The 22,977-nt window shown below is 50.9% G+C and overlaps 1 protein-coding gene across 2 annotated transcripts in view; it reads right to left on the reverse strand.

Annotated features, from left to right (window-relative positions):
* Positions 1-2,247: 2,247 nt before the first annotated feature.
* The window catches only part of PBX4 (PBX homeobox 4), a 37,208-nt gene continuing 16,478 nt past the window's right edge, over positions 2,248-22,977 (reverse strand). For both annotated transcript variants that reach the window (XM_041760459.1, XM_041760460.1), the window contains exons 3-8: positions 9,588-9,835; positions 9,120-9,310; positions 8,295-8,430; positions 5,220-5,376; positions 4,894-5,000; positions 2,248-2,601 (exon numbers count right to left, since the gene is read on the reverse strand). In XM_041760459.1, the coding sequence (XP_041616393.1) occupies positions 2,509-2,601; positions 4,894-5,000; positions 5,220-5,376; positions 8,295-8,430; positions 9,120-9,310; positions 9,588-9,835 (932 nt within the window). In that variant the 3' untranslated portion in view covers positions 2,248-2,508. The remainder of the gene's footprint in view (positions 2,602-4,893; positions 5,001-5,219; positions 5,377-8,294; positions 8,431-9,119; positions 9,311-9,587; positions 9,836-22,977) is intronic.

Here is a 22,977-nt window from a genome sequence, read left to right on the forward strand (position 1 = left end):
CGTCTTCCATGACAAGCTCTCCTGGTTTTTGTCCCATATTCCGGCCTCTCCGGACTTCCCAAATTTCTCTCCCCTGAACACAACTAATACATCCAGTTGTGTGATAGACTCCCCAGCCCTGACGGTCCAGAGCCCAGCTACCTTCCCTCCGTGGCATCCTACCTACTCTCCCTGTGGCTCAGGCCACCCCTCTCCCACTCAACACCAAGTCAGATATGTGCCCCCCACCCTGCCTACCCTGCCTGCATTTGCCCACCCTCCTCCCGGTGATCACAGGACCCTCTGGCCGCCACCCCCTTCAGTCCACTCTGGGCTCAGCAACTGGGGGGATCTGTGAAGACCTGAGCCCCCGCGGCCCCCACTGCGCACACCAGCCTGGCTCCCCTCTCGGGCGGGCACCTCTCATCCCTTCCACCTCTGTGGGCACCTGGGGCAGTGCCCAGCCCACCTGCCCCACACTGCATGCTCCCTGGCTCACCTCCCTAAGGTCTCGTCTCAAACCTACCTTCCTGGGTGAGATATTATCATAAAATGGAATGAAGCCCTGACACAGGACAAACCTGGAAAACGTCATGCTCAGTGAGCGAAGCCAGTCACAAGAGGCCGCAGAGCGTATGATCCCATGTATGTGAATGTTGGGCACAGATAAATCCATGGACACGGAAAGCAGGGTGGTGGTTGCCAGGGGTGGGGGAAGGGGTGAGGAGTGACTACTGGTGGGGACCAGGTGTCCTTTGTGGGGGGGGAGGAAACGTTCTGGGACTAGAGAGAGGTGGTGATTTCACAACACATTGTGAATGTAATCTGTGCCACTGGAGTCTTTAAATGGTTAAAATGAAAAATTTTATGTTATATATATATTTTACTACAATTTTTTAAAAATATATTTATTCATGAGAGACACAGAGAGAAAGAGAGAGAGCGAGGCAGAGACATAGGTAGAGGGAGAAGCAGGCTCCCCTCAGGGAGCCCCATGTGGGTGGGACTGTATCCCTGAACTCCAGGATCATGCCCTGAGCAGAGCTTAACAGCCGAGCCATCCAGGCGTACCATCTTGCCACGATTTTAAAAAGAAAGAGGAGGGGCACTTGGGTGGCTCAGTGTCTGCCTTCAGTTCAGGCCATGATCCTGGGGTCCTGGGATGAGCCTGGCGTTGGGCTTCCTGCTCAGCAGGGAGCCTGCTTCTCCCTCTCTCTGCCCTTCCCCCCATCACTCGTGCTCTTGAGCACTGCCTCTTTCTCTTTCTCAAAGGGGGAAAAAGGCACCTTCTTCCGGTGGTGGGCCCTGAGCCCACCCCCAGACTTCTGCTCATGTTTATTCTTTTTTTCTCTGGAATGTAATCTCACTAGAGCAGGGCCCTGGTCTGCCAGTGAATCCTGGGCTGCGGGGAGCCAGGAGGCAGGCTGCAGGAACTGAGGACAGGCCAGACCTGAGGACAGGCATCTAGGCAGGGGGAGGGAGTCAGCTGCCACTGTATGGATGCAAACGACAGAAAACCCACATGGAGCCTTGTGAGGAGAAATACCCGCAGCAGGCAGTGCCGGGTTGGTCCCCAGCTGGCACCTGAGCAGCCGCAGCCAGGGACAGACACCAAGCCCTGAGGCCGAGGGGCTCCTGCCATGGCGCTTCATTGGCTGGAGGAAAATCCTGGCAGCCATGGAGGTGGTGGCCCCCCAAGCTGCACCATGTGGAGAACAGCAGGGCGTTCAAAGTAGGGACATGTAGCTGGGACACATCACAGACTGTCACAGGGCATCTGGGTGGGATGGCCTGGGAACTGGCAGGCACTGGTGGCCTCTGGAGAAGGGAGGAGGGGCCAGGCCCCAGACAGGGTGGGAGGAGGCGGCAGGGCCCACCTGAAGACGCCAGCAGAGGAGGAACTGGGGCGGCCAGAGGTCACCCAGGAATGAGGGGGGTTAATGCCAAGGCCCTCAGCGCTGCACCAGCACAGCGCTCGCTCCCTCGCTCGCTCCCTCTCGCTCGGGGAGTGTATTGACAGGTCATTGGAGGATGGTAGAACTTATGTTAACAGAAAAAAAAATATAAACCCATCCCCAGTAAAATCCGGAGCTCACAACAAACGGAAGGAAACAACAGAAGAGGGCAGGGAAGGCAGCGCCTGGGGGAGCAGACCCACGAAGAACCCCAGGAGCGGCCAGATCTACACTCCGACCCACCCCGCTCGGCCAGCGGTCGCCGAAACAAACCTGATATGACCAACATTGACATGAAAATAAGTCCAAAATTTTAATGGGAGAATTTGTGACAAGTCCTAGAAGAAACAATTCACAGTCTTATCATAAAATTACTATTAAAAAAATGAACTGAATTGAGAAAATGAGCAGCATCTCAGCCCATTTCAGATCCCAGCTGGCAAGCAACGGATGGCGCCTGCCACCTGCTGCGGTTCTGGGTCTTTGAGGTAATCAGCTGCACGCGCAGCAAAGACTCGGGTGCCTGCAAACCACTGCAGGCCACCCGGTCCGCTTTTCTGGTCGACTCCAAACCTTAATTAGATGCGTCTGAGTGGACGCTGCCGGGGTCTCCAGGGGGGGAAGCGGTGGACGCTGGGGGTGCGGCTCCCTGCCAGCCACCCTTGGCCTGTAAAGACAGAGACTGGGGGTCAGAAGGCCGTGAACTGAGATGAACCGAGAAACAAGGAGAGGAGCTAGGAGCCAGCGGAGGGACTGTGGGGCCCTCCTGGGTCACAGCTGGCCTCACTGCCTGACCCCTGACATGGGCGAGCCTCCCGGCCAGAATGGCCTCCACTGGCCACCCGACAAGGCTCTGGTCAAGGACAGATGTGGCATTGTGGTGCAGCCGAGGCTTCTCCACACTCTGAGCGGGAGGCAGCCTGGTCTGGCCTGGAGCTGATGACAGAGCCGGAAGGGGCTTTGGGACCCGGCTGGACGCTGGTCTGGCTGCGCAGCCAGAAGGGTAGCAGCCATGGCCCCCAGGCACAGGGACTCTGTCTGGCGTGCAAGGACAGTAGCAGGTACACGCAGCCTTGGGATGTTTGCCCATGGGATCTCCCCACCCACTGTAGTGGAAAACACCACTGGAAGCGGCTCTTTGCGAGTGGTCTGCTCTGTGGTGAGTCCTGTTTGTAGCCCACGAGAGCAGGGCCATTCTGCTTCCTGACATGTGCCCGGAGGGCGGCTTCCAAGCCCAGTGGTCCCAGATGTCATACCCTCCACGTGACCCTGAGGGCTCGCTGGGTCCCTGCTGAGTTGGCGGGCGATCACACAAGTTCCTCCTCACTTTCCTCTCTCTAGCACTTTCCCTGACAGGCTGAGGCCTCCTGCCTGCATCCTCTACCTCATCTGACCCCACCAGGCCGTAGACCCTGCCCCCTGCCCCTCCCCACCGCAGCTCCTTCCTCACCACGTGTCCCCTGGTGCTGCCCCAGTGCCTGCGCTTCAGAGGCCAGTGTCAGGTGACTGGATCAGCGGACCATGACATGGGGCACCCTGCCCATCAGTCTGACAGCAGCTGGGATGAGCACCAGCCTCAGGGGGTCACTGTGCCCTCGGAAACCCACAGGCCTGTATTCCAGGAAGGAGGCCATGAGTGGTGAAGGGAGGGGGGTCCATTCACAGGACTGACAGGTGACAGGCTAGTATCCAGGTGCGGGACTGGCAGCCAGAGGGCAGCCCAGATGTTCCTTGGGCACACAGAGTGGAGGCCATGGCTTCTGGCCAGGTGGCCTCCGCCCTCGGGGTCTGCCCTCTTAAAAAAGCATCTGTGCCCCACCCACCCCAGCACAGGTGGGGCGTCCACACCAGACCAAGGACATTCCCACTTACTCTGCTGGGTGGATAGGACCTGCCTCCTGGTCCAGGGAAGCCACGAGACTCCAGATCTCCTGGGCTGGTTCTAGGGGTAAGGACGGACCTCGTCTATCAGCTCCCCACTCTCATACTCACACCCGCTACACCTGAGGCACTGAGCCAGCCACCGAGCTCCCTGCTCTGCCCAGGTGCTCATTATGGGGCTGTGGGGTTACTGTGGTGACAGGACATGCAGGACCCTGTGCCAGGTCCTGCCAAATGGCACCAGGAGGCATCCAGTCCCTGCACCAATTAGGGGGTAAATCAGTGGGGGTCACCTGGCACTGTAGGCTACACTTGTGTGAAGGAAAAGGTATGCTAAGGCCTTGCTGGATACCACACAGCCTTGAACCTATAAGACACCTCACAACTGTGCTCACAGCCTCTTCAGGATGGCCCTGTGTGTGGGCCAGGCCCTTGTGACAGCAGGGTGCTGGGGAGGCACCGGGGGCCAGGAGAGGGATGGGGCCCCCTAATCCTGGCTAGCCCAACACCCTGAGAAAGTTCCAGAGGGCATGTCTGAGATGCTTATGATCCCCGGCTCATTTTCCCAGCCACCAAAATGGATGTTCACTCTGACCCAGCTGGGCCCTAGGTGAGGTGACAGCTGGGCTGGCAAGGCCAAGGCACTGATGTGGTGGAGGTCTGAGCCTAGTAGGGCTCCAAGTCCCAAGGGTCAGGGCCTTGTCTGTCTGTCCCCTCCCACCCCCTCCGGGTACAGATGCCTGATGGGAAGGAGGGCTCCTTCCCAACAGCTCAACAGCTACCATGACTTCCTGAGTCCTGGGGCTGGGAGTGAAGGGAACATGTCTTTGCAAAGTGGGCCCCACAGAATCGTGTCCCAGAGGCAGCTTAGCCAACCTGCAGTCATCAAGGCAATGGACTGAGTATCCAGTGGGCCCTTCCTCATTGCTGGGATTCCTGAGAGAGCCTTGGGGAGGCTGAGAGGTAGCTGGCAAGGTGGCCCATTCCCAGGACCCCCTACCCACTTTGTCTCTGAGTCTCTGCCCCAACACTGAAGCAGGGACCCCAGGGCATCCTTGGATTGTGCCTTGAGACTCACCTGGGACCGCAAGCTGCCTCCTGCAGGAGTACGGCGGAGAGAGGCCAGTGTCTGTAGGGTGATAAGTGCATCCCCGGCACTGGTCAGTGGGAAGGGATCAGAGGAACCTAGAAGGGGTGTGAGGTATCAGGACTAGTGTTCCAGCTCCAAAAGTTACAGAGGCTCCTCAGGTGGGATCTACTAGACCCTCAGCCAGGAATGCAGCTCCTGCCGGCATCTGCTCCACAGAGGTCTCTGGCAGCCCCGGCCCCTCTTATCCCTTCCCGCGCAGCTCAGCGGCATGCCTATGTGTGAGGACAGGGCCTGGGATGGGCAGCCTCACTCACCAGAGCTGGGTGTTGATGGGCAGCTAGCCTGGCTCCTCAGGCCCCCGACTTTGGTGGTGTCGACTGCCATTTTAGTAGTATAAATGGTAGCCTCTTCTTGAAACTTCCCCATGTTCTTTTTATACCGAATTCTTTTGTTGCCGAACCAGTTGGAGACCTGTGGACACCACAGAGAAAGAAGTCGCTGGAAAAGCTAACCCAGTAATGAGGTAACATGAACATATGGTGGGCTCTCTCTGAGATGCCTGTGCTCCCACTGCCCAGGAGGGACATCCCTGAGTGGCAACAAGCAGCCCTGGGGCCGGGTGAGAGGATGGGACGGAGAAGCTGGCACTGATTGAACCATGGACACAGGGAAATGGCCGCAGTGGGTGGAGGTCACCCCAGAGCCGGCCTGTCCTACCATGTGCTGCTGGAACAGGGATGGGAAGGAGCTGGAAGGAAACAGGATGTCTGACATGTGGAAAGAGGAGCACTGTTCCTCTTCCTGCAGGGGCAGGAACAGATTAGATTCCAGATTGTTCTTTAGGGAAAGTGAGACCCAGGGAGACACGCCTCCCTGGGGACCCGGTAACTCCACTCCTGGGAATTCAGTCTAAGGAAAGATCACATTGATCCACAACTTATCAAAGGATGACACAGGTGGACGAACTGGCAGGGCAGTGGAGAGGAGCTGAACACTGAGCTAAGCGCCTGTCTAGTGCTCGGAGCAGCTGGGGCAGCTGCTGTCACAGCCAATCTACAAGCAAGCAGGCTCGGCAGGTGGAGAAGCCCAGGGCTGAGCGGGCCGAGCCCAGCTGACTCCAAATCTGCACCAGGACTGACCAGGGCTTCTCCCCGGGGTCGTTCTCTAACTCAGGGCTGTCCTGGACTCTGTGGGGTGCTGAGCAGCATCTCCCCCAACCAGATGCCAGTAGCGCCCCACCCAAGGGTTATGACAGTGAAAATTTCCCCTGGGGGCAGAATCTGTCAGCCCCTAACCAGCACCTTCCTGTGGAGACAGCCATGACTGGAAACACTTCAATACCCCAGAGTAAGGCCTGGGGCCCTGCAGTGAAATATGTGTGGGTCAATGAACAGAAAAAAAAAAAAAAAAAAGTTGAGTGACAGTGGCAGGGTTTTGATGACCTTTTCTCTCTTGAAAATGTATTTCTTTAATGTCCCTACCCAAGTGCTCCACATTATCCTCTCCATGTTAACCACGAAAAGAAAAAGCCCTTATGTGCGCTCCCTGCCCCTCACACCGGGTCTCCTTGTGCGTGCCCCCGGGGTGTGAGGGCAGCCAGAGCAGCACTTGGCTCCCACCTACAAGGAATGTGCTAAAATGTCTTTGTGGAATGGAGTTTGCAGAGGAATGGCAGCAAGCAGTTTTCCATATTAACTAGCATTTTAGGAGGGCAGAGAGCGAGCTTTTCTGTGTGTGGGAGGCTGGCCCTGTTCTGGACAGATGGGGGACCCAGGGGTTGGGAAAGAGCAGTGTCCACCCTCTCCATGGGGAGCACTTCAACATGGGCACCTCAAGCAGGCTCTCAGATATTCTCTCGGCCGGTGTGGATTCCAGGGAGCCACTGGCCACCCCCACCCAGTCCCTCTGGCCCGGCCCTTCCAGCCGAGCCTGCTGTGGCTGCTGCCCAGTCTCCACTTGTCACCTCATCTGTGGCTCAGCAACCTGCCCCTTTCTCCCTCGGGCCTCCTCAGCCTGCAGCTGCAGCTGATTCTAGCTTGAAAACGTCTGTGGCCTTATTTGTGACACCCCTTGCTCTAAGGGTGCCCCCATTACCTTCTCCTTAGGTGAACCTCACAGCTTGCACATCTGTACCTTAAATTCAGAATCTCCCCTCCACTGTTAGCCACTTCAGGCTGTCCTGAGACCTGGTGGATGCACCACACTGGGGAGGGGCTCCCAGCACAGGATTCTGCTGCTGGTTGGTGTGTGTGTGTGGGGGCATCTTAGGGCACGACCACAGAGGGGGAGTCACTGGGATGTGGCTAGTGCTTTTCAAACTTTTGTTTGCAACTGACCCTCTGCTCGATGAAGTCTAGACCCAAGACCCATCTGCTTTCCATAGGCTCTGGGCCTTGAACTGAATCTGGCTGTTCTTCAGAAGACAGCACAAGGTGACCAGCAAGCGCCACAACGCCCGGAAGCTCATGAGGTGTGCACCTTCCTTCAGCTCTGGCCTTGGTGCTGGGGATGCCAGAGCAGTCCAGGGTGAGTGAAGTCAGATGTGACCAGGGCACCTGCAGGTTCTTCTGCCTGTGGGACCCTACAGGTTCCTGCGTGCCCCTTATCATGAAGTTGCAGCCTGGACTTGGCCTGGGCCAGGGTAGAAAGCTCTGGCTAAGGCCATGGGCTCTGGAGGCAGCCAGATTGGGCTGGAATCTCAGCCCCTCCGACTGTACAGCTGGAGGAGGGGGCTTCCTCGGAGCTGGTGGTGAGATCCAGTGAGCTAGCATTAGCACCAGTCAGCTCTGCTGCCAGGGGCTGGGGGGTGCAGCCTGACCCTAACTGGAGCTCCTGAGCTGCCCATCCTCACCATTCCCACCTTGAAACCGTCTAAGATGTTTCTTGGATTGTCCCCTCAGCACCACCTCTCTCGCCCCCAGCTCCACTGAGGACACTGGAGGACCAGGCTACCAGGCTCTCCCAAGGCTGTTCGGGTCCCATCTGCAATCTGTACCACTGCTCCTCGTGTGGAGCCAGATGTTGCCTGACATTGTATAACCCTGGTCACGCACTCTGGGCCACTGGAGAAACAATCAAGCATGTGTACATCCAGGCCTTTCCCAGGATAGCTGAACCAGTTCTTTGGCACAAGAGCTGGTCTATCATTTCAAGTCCTAATTTTTTTCCAAGTTCTCTTTCTTCTCTTATGCTAATATGCTAACCTTCCTTATGCAACACAGAACATCCCTGTGATACAAGTGTGACGAGGGCCACACTCCACGTGCCACTGGTGCTTGCCTCAGGGACTTCACACTCTGTCCAAGTCCATACAGTTAATGAACTTCCCTGGGTGTCCTCCTCATTGGACACAAGCTTCTCGCCCTCCTACATTCAGGGAGGCCCATCACCTGGGAGACTGTGATGCCGCCCTTCCTGGCCAGCTCTTCTTTGGCTTCTTCACTGGGATAAGGGTTGCTCAAATGGGAGTAAAAATACTCATTCAGCACTTCCGTGGCCTGCTTGCTGAAGTTCCGCCGCTTGCGCCTGCAAAGACAGACAGCCTCAGGCAGTATGTGCACCGGCCTCTCATAACGTCCCTGTGTCCCCGTCTGTGATTTCCTAGAGGTCAGCACTTTTATTTTTTTATTAAGATTTTATTTATTAGAGAGAGAGAGAGCGCGTGTGCACGGCCAGGGGGGAGGAGCAGAGGGAGAGGGAAAAGCAGATCACCCACTGAGCAAGGAGCCTGATGTTGTGCTTGATCCCAGGACCCTGATATAATTACCAGAGCTGAAGGCAGATGCTTAACTGACTGAGCCACCCAGGTGTGCCTAAGTCAGCACTTCTGATTGCCTCTCAAGAAGTTGTGTGAGGGGGATCCCTGGGTGGCGCAGCGGTTTGGCGCCTGCCTTTGGCCCAGGGCGCGATCCTGGAGACCCAGGATCGAATCCCACGTCGGGCTCCCGGTGCATGGAGCCTGCTTCTCCCTCTCCCTCTGCCTCTCTCTCTCTCTCTCTCTCTCTCTCTCTCTCTCTGTGTGTGTGTGTGTGTGACTATCATAAATAAATAAAAATTTATAAAAAAAAAAAAAGTTGTGTGAGGGCTGCACCCCTGGTCACAGCTAGAGCCCCAGGACAGGCTGGGAAGCCCCCAGAACTTAAACCCAAGCCAGCAGCAATTCGGTTCTTCTTAACAGCCAACCCTAGGGTCACGGGAAGCACGTAGGGCCTGACCTGGCATCGAGGAACCGTGAACGCAGGGTCATCACAGCCTCACAGGTGCTCTGCTTCAGCTGCATCTGGATGGCATTGAACTTGCCATGGATGACACCGACCATGCGCTCAATCTCCTTGGGTGAGACGGGCCTCATCCTGCTCTGCTCCCGGAGAAGGTTGGTGACATGTGTGGTAAACTCACGGCAAGCCTGGGGTGGGAACATACATGCCAGCCTGTGACCACCCAGCTGGTGGGCTCGGGACTCCATGTGGGACCAGCCACCTGCCGCCCCCTGCAGCTCCCACACAGGCTGGCTATTAAAAGTGAATGCAAAGGGTTTCCAGCAAAATTGGCCACCTCTGCCGTGAGACCAAGTGCATGTACTCTCTGGTCTGTGCCACAAAAGAAAGGTGGTTAGCGTTCCATGTTTTGCTTTGACAAATGCGCATTCACATGATAAAAACTCTTCCATGCAGAAAGATCACCTGTTCATATTTCTCTAGCTCAGAGTGGTAAATCTGTCGGATCTGGGACAGCTTGGCCCTGTAGTCAGAGTGCTCAAGGCTATTGTCATTTGGACAGCCACCTGGTGTTGCTGTGTTGGCCGCTGCCGCCGATCCTCCTCTTCCTCGCCTCTCCGGCCTGGATACACCCTCAGCCAGCAGCATGTTATCCAACCTCATGAGCTGAGCATTGGAGGGACCTTCTTCTTGAATGCCATGGATGCTTAACACTAGACAGGAGAGATGGGACCGAATCACTGGGGGCTGTCTGAGCAAAAACAATCACAACAGATTATTAGCACTGGTGTCATATCTGAACACTAGAGGGGAAACGAAGGCTTCCTTTTATCTGTAAGAAACACTGAGTTCCTCACTTTGAAAGTGGTCCAGGTGCCACATAGGAGCACAATCCAGGGGGTGAAGACAGGCTACCATTCAGTGTAGCCATGTGGGCACATATAGGAGGCCTTGATAGGGCGAGTTTGGGGTGGCACCTAGCACTGGAGAAGCCCGAAGCCCTGAACCATGCCTCCAGAGAGTGGGGAGTGCACATTTCCAGATGCCCATACCAGCACAGGCATGGACATGAATGTGACTGGCAGCCTGCTGTCAGTGCGATACTGTGGTGGTGTGCATCTGTTGTGACTATGTGTGTTGGGGAGGGGAATTGGTGCTATAAAGTCAGAGAGGAAAAGCTTGATCCGGAGGGTACCAGAAAAGATGAACTAATCCACTTAGACATTTTAAGCAGAGAGACAAGACATTTGACCCTAAAACCTGGAAAAGCCATTCCAGCTGGGCTGAGAGGGTGATCTGCTGAGGGGCAGGGCTAGACAGGCAAGGGAGGCCTTGGGGAGAGCTGCCGATGTTCAGGTGGATACGGGGCAGCCGCAGGGCCTCCGGAGGGAGAGTCCTCAGGATCCTTAACCACCAGATATGGGTGTGAGAAACAGGCAATTCCCAAGTTCATGTGGACAATGCCATGGATGGCACATTCTCCCAAGCACAGTGTGCAGAGTGGCAGGTTAAAAGGCTGACCCAGCCTGAGTCCCTGACGCACCCAAGCACAGACATGAGGTGGCTGCTTACTGGGAATTGGGGATGAATTGACCAGTTTGGGTGGGAGACAGGTATTTGTGTGTCATCTGCATGTGGTACTTGGGACATTTGTATATACCCACCTATCCCCATAGCTATACTTATGAGAAGTAGGCCATGCCCCTCGAATGCTAGAAAACCAACACAAGGGACAGATGAGGAGATGGAAAAGATGAGGAGATGGAAAAGAATGATCAGGTAGGTCAAGGAAAAACCAGAAGTAGTCATGGGGTGAGACGTGGGCTTAGTCATTAGGAGACCGCCATTAATCTCTGCAAAAGCAGCTGCAGGATCTGGCGAAGTAGAATCTGACTAGAAAGCTCCAGGAGACCGTGGGAGCCAGGCAGTGCAGAGAAGGAAAATGAGGCTCAGATCCGAGGGGGGCAGTCTTGTGGGACCTGAAGTTTGTTTGCTTCTTCAGTGACTGAAGAAGTATCTGTAGCTACAGAGAAAGAACTGGGTGGATGATCATTGTGGGTGGTGGGGTGAGGAACGAGGTGATGGTGTCCATCTAGATCTGACTTTCCAGAAAGTCTAAGTTTTGTTTTGTTTTGTTTTTTAAGATTTTATTTATTCATGAGACACACACACACACACACACACACAGAGAGAGAGAGAGAGAGAGAGAGAGAGAGAGGCAGAGACACAGGCAGAGGGAGAAGCAGGCTCCATGCAGGGAGCCCGACGTGGGACTCGATCCGGATCTCCAGGATCACGCCCTGGGCTGAAGGCGGTTTACCGCTGATCCACCCAGGCTGCCCCAAGAAAGCCTAAGTGCTCCCCACAGGGAGCCTACTTCTCCCTCTGCCTGTGTCTCTGCCTCTCTCTCTCTCTCTCTCTCTTTCTCAGGAATAAATAAACAAAAATCTTTATTTTTTAAAAAAATAGTGTTTTCTTGGGAACAGCCTTCTTTAACACTATCAGCTACTAACTGACTCCAGCACTCAAATAAAAAAGGAGTGGAGCCCGCTCAGAGATATTTATGTATGGCTTGTCCTTCACCTCTTCCTTGTATAAATGATGGACCTTTTCTGTCATAAATTTACTTGTGATAACTGAAGAAGCTAAAAAACTATCCTTGTAGGAATCTCCCTTGTGTGTGTGGCCCCTTGACTCCTACTCCATCCCCCTGGGTCACAGGTAGGCACTTTCTGGAAGAGCTGACGGAGAGAGCTGTCTCTCCATCAGCTCCCCGCGGCCTTCCACTGTGGAGAGCCAATTCTCTCACAACCTGCCTTGATCTCCAAGAGGCAGCGGATGTGAAACCTAGTTCCGGTGCTCTACCAGGACACCAGGACAGGGACTTGTGAGGCTAAACACATCCCCCATTTGGTTCTTGCAGACGCAAGCTGCAGTTACAGGGGTTGGGGGCTCCTGGATGGGTCCTAAGTCTGCACTAGAGTTAACCTGCACTGCCTGGTCTTGGTTCAGGCCCCTGTCCCCCTAATCTCTCCTCACCCAGAGTAGATAATGGACGCCCTCCTGTTCAAGTTCCACTGTTTTCTAATTCTATCAAATCTACCTCTTCAATCAACTGACCATCCATCCTCTCCCTTAACACTATTCCTGGGTCCTGCTGTGTTGACCCCTCCCATGCCCTCCATGATTTGCAGAGGAAATCCCTCTCTCCATCCATCACGTACACCTGCAAACGGACTACCTTCAAACACTTGTTCATCATGCCAATCTTTTGCTCAAAGACGTCAACGACTCCCTGACTCCCACAGGTGAGACCTAGAATCTGACACCTGGCACTCAGAGACTTGCCTGACACCCTTCTAAACTCACGTATGTCTTTGTGAACCTTCCCTCTGCTGGGCCCTTTGATGGCACAGCAGATACTCTACTCCTGCATAAGGTTTATTCTGCAGCTGTTCCCTGAGTGCCTGTGGTCTGGGAGGGGGATCAGGAGCAGGCCAAGAGGGACACATGGGACCCATTCCCTCCCCAGAAAGGCCCCAGCATGCCCTGATGCCCAGGACTGGAGAGGCTACCTCTTCACTTTCCATTATGGCTTCAGTTGAATCAGGGAAAGGAGTGGTCAGGGTTGGAACGTGAGGCTTTAGTGAAGGCAGGTGTGTGCACGCAGAGGTGTGGGCACATGTGAGGGTGAGTGTGTCTGTGTGTGCCCATATGTGCATCTGGGCTGCTGCAGGCATGTGACAGTCTTTCTTGTGCTATTTATCCAACAGCAAGCATCTATGGAGCCCATCACAAGCTGGATACCACACCAAGTGTTGGAGATTAAAAAAAAAAAAACAACCCACCAAAAATACACTCAAATGAAAGTTTGAGAAATTACAGAGAAAATTCTCAAATTACAGAGAATACCCAAGTCTTTTCTCATATCTCATATCTCTCTACAGGTATGTAATGGTACAGCCATTTTTGGAGGCGAGTTTTGAAATGCTGATTAACAGTGAAAAAGTGCGTATCCTTTATCTCCAAATTCCTGGTCTGAGAATTTGTCCTACAGGAACATTGACACCTACAGATGCCCTATTTATAGGACACACATTCCCTACACTGTTTGTAATTTTGAAAAACCGAAACTACCCAGATGTCCATGAATAAGGAGGCAACATGCCTGTCATACCCTAGGCCCTGTGGTGTTAGCCAGGCATAGGTCTTGAGGTGCTGCTACGGTAAGCTACCACACCCTGTAAGCTTTATTAAGACTAGATGTCTTTTTTTTTTTTTTACATTTTTACAAATGTCCTTAATTTGCAAAATTAATTTGCTTTTACTCCTTAATATAGGAGTAAAAGCAAAACTTAAAAAAAAAAAAAAAAGAGACCCCGTGCTAAGGTCACCACCAATTATAGCAGTGGACGCGGCTGTGCAGAGAGCACACATGTTTGGATGTCACTTTACATGCTTGCAAAATGTGCCTTGCCCTCTCCCAACTGCCCTGCGTGTAGCTCTGTCTCTCCCTCAGCTCCGAGCGTCTGTCCTCCCAGGGCACCGAAACTGGCCTAATTATGGTCATTAGATACTCACTGCCATCAATTACAACAAGCTCATTTCCGGTAGGCTGTTCCAGAGCATCTCAGACGTGCTCCTGGGCACCCTCAAGGGCCCTTGCTGGCGACTGGGAGGCCTCAGGGACCAGGAGCTCAGCCCAGGGACACTGTCTGCTCAAGGCACTTAGAAGAGGAGGTACAATCTATAATAAAGCCCCCCAAGCCCCCACCCTGGGGCCAAATGCCAGATTTCTTTCTGTTCCCAACTTACTAAAGGTGACAGAGCACCTGATAAATCAAACAATGAAAGGAAACTGTGAATATCAATACATTATGTTTGTTTTTAAAAGAAATCATAGAGAAATGTTATGGACTGAACTAAGTCCCCCTAGTTCACATGCTACAGCCCTAATTCCAGTGGGACTGTATCTGGAGGGGGTGATGAAGACTGAATGAGGTTGTGAGGGCCTTCATCCTAGGACAGTGGCCTTCTAAGAAGAGGGAGAGCCTTTCCATTCCCCCAACATCGGGTGTGAGGGTAAGGCAAGAAGGAGGCTGCCTGCAAGCCTGGAGATGGCTCTCAGTAGGAACTCAATAGGCTGGCACCTTGATCTCGGACTTCTACCCTCCAGAACTATGAGAAAATAAATTGTTGTTGAAGCTTCCTCAAGTAGATTAAGATAGGAGCATGATCCCAAGTTGCTTTATTTTTCTCTCCTTGATGGAACAAAGACATGGCTACTGGGGGAGACAGAAGGCTTGGAGGGGAAGCCTCCTTCACCCTGACTCCCCCCATCCTGCATGCCTGTCCCTGTGCCCAATCAGGAGTGTCCTATTTGGCAGCAAGACTGTGTCCCAGCTTCTTTCCACCGAGGTGAGAGGCTGGGTCCAGCCATCTGCAGGACCCATACCCACATGGGAGAAAATCTAACCCATGAGCTGAGCCCCCAGAAACCTCAGATGCCCCTAATTGGCCTGACCTCCTGGCTGCAAATGTGACACCCTGCTGGCCACAGCTCACAGCTATGAATGGAGTTGCTCTGAGCACCCGAAGGGATGGGATGATCCACAACAGGCCTGACCTGGAGCTTGCCAGTGTGCAGAACTCAGCAAAAACACTGACCTCCCTTTCTCCTTACTCCCCTCAGAAGCCTGCCTCCCTCACCCACACAGTGGAGTCTCCACCACCCACTGCCTGGATGGATGAAGCTGAGAGAACCCAACATAGAAAGATGCACTGAGGCCAAGTGAGAAGTGACAACTGAACTGCTTTCTGAAGAGCTTTTTGACAACAGAAAGGCCAAGCCTGGTGTTGGGACCTCAGGGTTAGGGTTGTGAGCCCCAGAGTCTTGAGAACATGCTGAGCACCCACAGTCACCACTCATCTGGTCACACCAGTCCCCACATCCCCATACCTGCAGCACCAGTCTGGAAGTGACAGCATTAGTGTCTTTGCAGTCATGGGTGACAATAATCATTAGGAAGAAAAACTTGGGGACTTCCTGCTTCCAAAAACTTCGCCATGTTTTTTTTATCCTTTGCTCGGTCTAAGTGTGGGGCACAAGCTTTGGGGTAACTAGTGGCTGCTGCTGCCCCCAGGGAGCAGCAGAGACCGGGGTCTCCTGCTGCTACATCTTGGCAGGAACAGGGCCTCTGGGGTGGACCCAGTGGGGTTCCCCGAGACCTGCACTGAGGTTAATGCTCCTGTCCTCATTCTCAGGCTCGAGTTCAGCTCCCACTGGCTCCAACTTCTCTTGCAGTCAAAGAAGCAAAGGTAATAAGGGAATTCTACAACCAATTCTGGCAAAGTGCTAATCCCAGCAACCATGGTCATCTTTTGTGAGAGTGTAAGAGTGTTTCTTCCCTCACACAATGCCTCTGATATTGGAACATGGAAAGGGGTGGCATGTGATGAACGATCTTCTGTACTTGGACCCAGTGGCTCAAGAAAAAAAACCCAAACGACTCCAGCTATAGGAAAAGTCTCAATGGCTCATGGTTTCTTTCTGATTCTGTTGCATCCCTTGGGTGTCCCCTACGTCCTTCCCTCAGGGGGACACCAATGGAGCATGTACACGGGACCCAGGAGTCTTTTCTTATCAGGGTAATTTCATCTGATAGGCTCACCTGGGGAGCCAGGAAACTACGCACACCCCCTAAATGGTTGCAGAGATTAGACAATCAGCATCTTCCTACCCTAACATGGAAACTGGTTTGATCCAGTCTTGGTCAGTGGCAGTTGTTGTTAGTAATGGACAGTTTCTGAGCCTTAATTCCTGGGTACAGGAGCTGCTGCTGCTGTGAAAACCCCATCAAGCCACAGGCTGGGTGCCCCAGCAATGCCCCCAGCATCCCCACCTGCAGCCCATCAAAATTCTTCCCTCCCACAGCTTGGAATAGCTCTGCCAAACCTAACCTTCTGGAACTGCCATCCCTTACCCACTCTCCTGCTTCTGGTTCCAGAGGCAGAGTCCCTCCTATCAAGATCTGTAAACTGTAAAGAACCCAAGAGTAATTCTTTTGTGCTCTGTGGGCCATGCGGTCTCTTGTCACTACTGCTCAGTCACTGTTCTAGCACTAAAACAGCCCCAAACAAGAATAAACAAATAAGCAGCTGTATTTCAATAAAACTTTATTTACCAATGCTGGTCTGATGACTGACCCCTGCTCCAGAATATGCATGTCATGGAGCCTAACATGCATTTGAGGAAGAACCTGGATGCATGCAAGTCCAAGTAGGCTAATACCACTGTATTACTGCCTTCAAATGTTCCTTTCCTCCGGGCCCCCTCTTGATTCCTCTCCCTTCTTCTGTGGGTGCACTACTGAGGATTTTAGCTTGGCTAGGTCAGTTTGTATCTAGATCAGGGCTCTTTAAAAAGTGGTGTCTGATTTGTCACCTGTCCATGGAGAGGCCAACACAGACACAAAGAGCTACATGTAGAAACTTTTATAGCAATGTGATGGAGTAATTTTGTCTGTTGAATCTAATGAGACTTTTAGGCTTATTATTTTGTATGTCCACTTTACTTTCCCTTTTCTTTTCCCAGAACTTCATCCTGCTTGTATTTCACACTGGTACTGGGTGGTAGTGAGCCAAAACCCTTCTTAAGGCCAGAGCAGACTGAGCCTGGGTCACTGCCAGAAGCTTTGGCATGGCTCTGAGATGCCCCAGCCCCAGATCCAAGCTCTGGGGTCCCAGAAGAACAGTCCAGAAGTAACCCTCTAGGGGAGTAAACCCTAAATTTGCAGGATTCCTGCCTCTCTGCGCATCATTACTGTCATCAGTGTTGGGGCAGAGATTGTGCTGTCTGCTGGAAAGACCCTGTGGAAGTTTCCTGGGTCCTAAAGACAAGACTGAGGAAAAGTCCTGTGTGCAGTAAAAAGGCTCACTCTATGAGCTCCCATCAAGGGGATGGAGAGATCCTAAATGAGGAGCAGAACAGCGTTTTAAAGAAGAGCGATCCATTTCCACAAGAAGACCCATTTACTGGGGAGGCAGGTCCCTCTAACTTTGAGAATGCCTAGCGACATAGTAAATGCGGCAGAAACACAGGCTGTGGGTGCCGTGCTGGATTTTGGGAGTGAAGGAGTTCAGGCAAGTCTGCACAGAGGAGGAAGACCAGGTTCCCGGGCCCAGGAAGCCAAGGCAATAGTATGGGAACAGGAGTGGGGTTTCTGAGCACCTGGGACAGGTACCCAGAGTGGCCATGGATATGACAGGTTGGGAGAGGCCTAATGGATGCAGGGGCACCTGTTCATGCAGGAGGGTACTGGGTGGTGTGAGGAGGTGGCATGGAGGTGAGGGAGAGCAGGTCTGTGGGATGACCAGCAGGACGCCCTGGGAGCCTACACACTGAAAGAAGGTGAGAGGCAAGAGCAGGAGGTGGCCTGACTCTCCCAAGAGAACCCAAATGTGCCACATCCTTCAGAATCTGGCCCTGAGAAGCTCCCTGTCATCCTCCATTTCAGCTTATTCCTCACACCCACTCACTCCAATATGGCTTCTCTCTGGCCTGGAGCACCAAGCCATTCCTCCCTCTGAGACTCTTTCCCAGCAAGAAAGGGAAGATGTGCCATTAGGCAGGAAGAGGGCCACTTCTACCTACAGCCCCGAAGCTGCACGTCTGTCTCTATTATCATTGTGTGAAACTGACATGCTCATTAAAGACCATCACTGGTTTGCTGTCATCACCCCAGCTCCTTGGAACACACCTGGCCTCACAGAATCATGTTCCAGAAATAGGAACTTCTGCTAAGAAACCTCTCCCCAAAGATCATCAGGCCATTTTATGGCTACCAGCCTCTCAAGGAAGACCATTGGGGCTTCCTTCTTCAACAAACTGCTCATATAAGAGACCCGGAAAAAACCACACTCACCATAGAGAGACCTCAAGACAGGAGCTCATAAGGAAATCACGACCCAGCTGACTCATGTAAAGATGCATGGCTGTCTAAATGACCAGCAACCTGAAGCCAGCAGCATCTATGTATATATATGTATGTACATAAATATATGAATCATAGCCCAGAGGATTTATTTTTGCATACAGGTGCTGTCAAACTGTCAGTGTAAATAATCAGTGTAAATGAAAATCTATCAGTGTAAATAATTTCAACCACCTAAAGGAGAAAAACTATCACTCAAAAGCTACAAAAAGAAAAAAAAATCAATTAAAACAATACCTACTAAAACAAAACAAAAAAACAAAAACAAAAAAACAATACCTACTAATGATCAAAATCATTAGCAAACCGGGGTGCCTGGCTGGCTCAGTCAGTGGAGCTTGTAACTCCTGATCTCAGGATTGTAAATTCCAGCCCCATGTTGGGTGAAGAGATCACTTAAAATCTTTAAAACAAAACAAAACAAAACAACCCTTAGGAGACCATGGATAGAAAGAATAAAGAATCCTTCTTTTTTTTTTTATTTAAGATTTTATTTATTTATCCACAAGAGACACACAGAGAGAGGCAGAGGCACAGGCAGAGGGAGAAGCAGGCTCCCTACAAGGAGCCAATGCAGGACTTGATCCCAGACCCCAGGATCACTCCCTGAGCCCAAGGTAGATGCTTGACCGCTGAGCCACCGAGGTGTCCTTAATTTATTTATTTTTTTGAAGATTTTATTTATTTGAGAGAGAGCAAGAGAGAGAAAGAACACGAGTGAGGGAGGAGCAGAGGGAGATGAAGAAGGAGAAGCAGACTCTTCACTGAGCAGGGTTCAATCTCAGGATGCTGAGATCATGATCTGAGCTGAAGGCAGAAGCCTAACTGACTGAGCCACCCAGATGCCCCCAAGGGTCCTTTTATATTCTTGTTTCACTGGAAATAAGAGTCCTGAGTTTTTAATTCTAAGTGAGGACACTTTTGAATAGAGCCTGTTGGTCTTGAGAACTGCCTGCATTTACCTGTGAGGCAATGTCACCTAGGTCAGTCCATTTAAGCAGCACTCTAGATAAATCCTCATTGTAAGAAACAGAACTTTCTCAGTCCTATAGAGCCTTATTGAGACCATTCCTAACAAACACTCATCTGAAATCATGGCTACTATGCACACTAGATATTCATCAAACTGAGGGAGAATAACATTATGCAAATTCCCATAATTTCTAATTAATCCTTATTTAGCCTAAGTGCTGAAAGTGCTCAACCAAATATGCAAATTATTTTTCATTTCAGTATACTTACACAGTTTGGTAATAAACTACTTTATGAAGTAAAAATGATATGCAGTTTGTTTAGGTTTATTTTCCTTGCATGTGACAACAAGGCAAAAGGAAAAGACAGCAAAACACTGTAATGAAAAACACAGCTAGGTAAAAGATCTAGAAAATTAGTTCATGCTCTCCTATAAGGCTCTGAGAACAGTTAATAGCAATAGCTAAAAAAACAACACTTATAGGTGATTTCTGTCTACGATAGACAATTTCATTTCTCATCCAAAGAAATTCTCTAATTTCAACTGAACACATACCACATGTGAGCCATGGGGAAAGACCTAGAAGCTTCCAGAGCTGGGTGCCATTGTCCAAAGTGTGACCTTTATTTTGCCAAATCCCACACAGGTGACTAGCCTGGTAATATATACATCAACCATGTCCTACCCAATTTTCCAGGCTGGGAATCAGTCTTTTAGATCAGCCAATGTCCTAATCACCCTAAAAGGTATTATTCCAGGAACTGATGTTAAGTTCTAAGTGACAAGACAAAGGAACATTTTTCTGTCAAAAAAAAAAAAAGGTCACTCTCATGCCATGACCAAGTTCACTGATATATACCGTGAGCCAGGCCCCTGACAGGATTGGGCCACACTGTGGACACACCTGCGCTTTGGGCGGCTAGCATTCCAGGTTGGGAATCAGAAAACAAACCAGAAAAAAAAGTACAGGATCATTTTAGTCAATGGCCAAACTATAAGAAAAAACCTGAACGGGGTAATAGATTCTGCAAGAAAGTGCTGCTTTACAAGAATCTGTGTACATACTAAGGCCTTAAAGTTCCTAGCTCACTCTTTATTGGAGCTATATACTTACAACCAAAAGCCCTCAGTTCTTGAGCTTTTTAAAAGGTTTTATTATTATTTTTAAGATTTTATTTATTTATTTATTTATTTATTTATTTATTTATTTATTTATTTATTTATGAGAGACACAGAGAGAGGCAGAGACATAGGCAGAGGGAGAAGCAGGCTCCCTGCAGGGAGCCCGAGGTGGGACTCGATCCCAGGACTCCAGGACCACGACCTGAACCAAAGGCAGACACTCAACCACTGAGCCACCCAGGCATCCCAGGTTTTTATTAGTTTTAAGGAATCTCTACACCCTATGTGGGGCTCAAACCTACAACCCTGAGATCAAGAGTGGAATGTTCCACTGACTAAGCCAGCCAGGTGCCCTGAGCTATTTCTATAACAGCTTTACTGAGATATAATTCATGTGACATACAACCCACCCATTTAAAGTGAATAATTCAGTGCTTTTCAGTACATTCATAAGGTTGTACAGCCACCACCACTACCTAACATTTTCACCACCCCCAAACGAAACTCTGTCCTCGTTAGCTGTCACTCCCTGTTCCCTTGCCCCTCAGCCTCTGGCAGCCACTAATCTTTATCTGTCTATTCTGGACACTTCATATAAATAGAATCATAGAATATGTGGTCTTTTGTGTTTGGCTTCTCTCACTCCATAAAGTTTCTTTTTTTTTTTTCTCCATAAAGTTTCCAAGGTCCATCCCCGTTATAGTGTGTGTCAGTGTGTTATTCCTTTTCATGGCTGAGTAATACTCCACTGTACAGGTGGACCACATTTTGGTTTCTTCAGTCATCATGGACATTGGGTTTCTTTCATAATACCTGATTTATATATTTGTATATACTAATTATCTATCTATCCAATAAAACTTTCTCACTGTTCTAGACTTATGCTAATGAAAGCCACCAGCCACAAGTGGCTACTAAGCACTTGAAATGTGACTAGTGTGGCTAAAGGATGCCTTCTTTAATTATAATTAATTTAAATATAAAAGTAAATGGTAAGAGGTGGCATATGGGAAGGACCACAGCTCTAGTCTACAGTTGCACAGGAGAGACAGGCTGATCAGACTCCGAGCCTTGGGGTGCTGGGTTAGCTCAGTCGGTGGAGCATGTGACTCTTGATCTCGGGGCTATAAGTTCAGGCCCCAGGTTGGGTAGGGAGCCCACTTAAAATATAAATCAATCAATCGATCAATCACAATTGATAATGGCCTAAAGGCTAATTAATTGTTGGGATAAGTCCAACCATAAGGCTGGACCTACCGATCATGAATTTGCAATTGCAACAGACCCAACTAGCTGATGAGGAAGGAAAACAAAGGTAAAAAAGCCACTGGATTACTCAAGCCTGACAGCTCCTAGCCAGGCCAATGAGCAGTGTGGTCAGAAAATAACAAGGTGTTCCCTTATGTTATCCATTATTTACATTTACTCCTCTGAAAGGCAGCCATCTGTGCTGGCCCAAGAACAAGGCTAGCCAAGCCAGGTCTCTAGGACTTCTGATTCCTCAAGAGACAGAAAGCATAGGACTGATCAAACCAGGTATAGATGTGAGCTTGAGACCAGCACAGGGGACAGTGACAGTGCAGAGAAGACAAAGCAGGTCCTTCTGAGTCAACTGCCCAAGCACCGGGTGGCTTTTCAGGGCACTTCCTATGTACACCAGGTCTAAGCTGCCTGCTCATCCACAATCCAAGATCCAATGTTTTTACAGAAGCTGGCACTCAGTTCATTTGGAGGCAAACCCTGACCCAACCAGTGTGTAAGAATGTTCCTGTTCTGGTGCTAAATGTCACCTTTGGAATGCAGGCTCTGTCTCTGAAGTCATCAACACAACATGCCTAAAATCCAAACAATTCTCAATTCTGTAATGCATCTAGCCCCAAGGGTTTCAAGAAAGGGATTGGGCCAGTATTTTGTCCTCCCAGCCAAATTAAAAACTCTCCAAAAATGGTTTGTTTTGTTTTCTTAGGACAGCTCTTCACCAAGAACAGCTGTTTCAAGGGAAGGATTCAGGGGGAAGGGTTCACTCCTAGGGGGTCCTTGGCCTTCAGAGACCTCTGCAGACAGGGATGCCCAAGACACCCCTGACCTGGAAGATATGCCAGCATCCCTCCCATAGGCCAGAGGAGACAGTAGAAGGCAGTGAGGAAGTGAGACAGTGCTTCCAGGTATGTCTGCCAACAGAGGGTTTACACACAGGATGGCTTTCTTTTCAGGATGATATGAACAATAGCCTTGTGTTCTAAGTCAGGCCCCAGACAATCTTTCTGAACCTCATAAAATGAACAGGATGAAAAAGATTTCAATTAATAGGTATCAGTCACCAGGAACAGTTCTTCATTAATAAAAACCTAAGGTACATGGCACTGTGTGCCAGGTATCAGGACAGTCCTAGAACACAGCACATCCTAGACTCTGAGCTCACTGGAGGGGACAGGTAAAGGCCCAGAGCCATCATGAATGCAGTGAGGGCACTGGATACAGAAACAGCACTTGGGCTGGTGGATGTAGGCTATGAGGCAGGGAGGGTTCCCTTTCTGAGCCAGGACAGGGTGTGGAAGGCAGCACACAGCTTGGCTGTGGGCCACTGGGGTGCTCCTGTTCTCTCCAGAGGTTCAATCTGTTTATCTATAAAACAAGAGTAAAGTAAGAGGCTGCTAGAAGGGTGGGGCAATAATGCCAGGAAGCTCTGAGCTGCCTGACTGCAACCCCTGCTCCAACAATGCCCAATGGACTTTAAATGTTCTACACAGGTTTTGGTCTTTACCCT

This window comes from Vulpes lagopus, chromosome 7 (assembly GCF_018345385.1).
Source record: "Vulpes lagopus strain Blue_001 chromosome 7, ASM1834538v1, whole genome shotgun sequence".
Lineage (NCBI taxonomy): Eukaryota > Metazoa > Chordata > Mammalia > Carnivora > Canidae > Vulpes > Vulpes lagopus.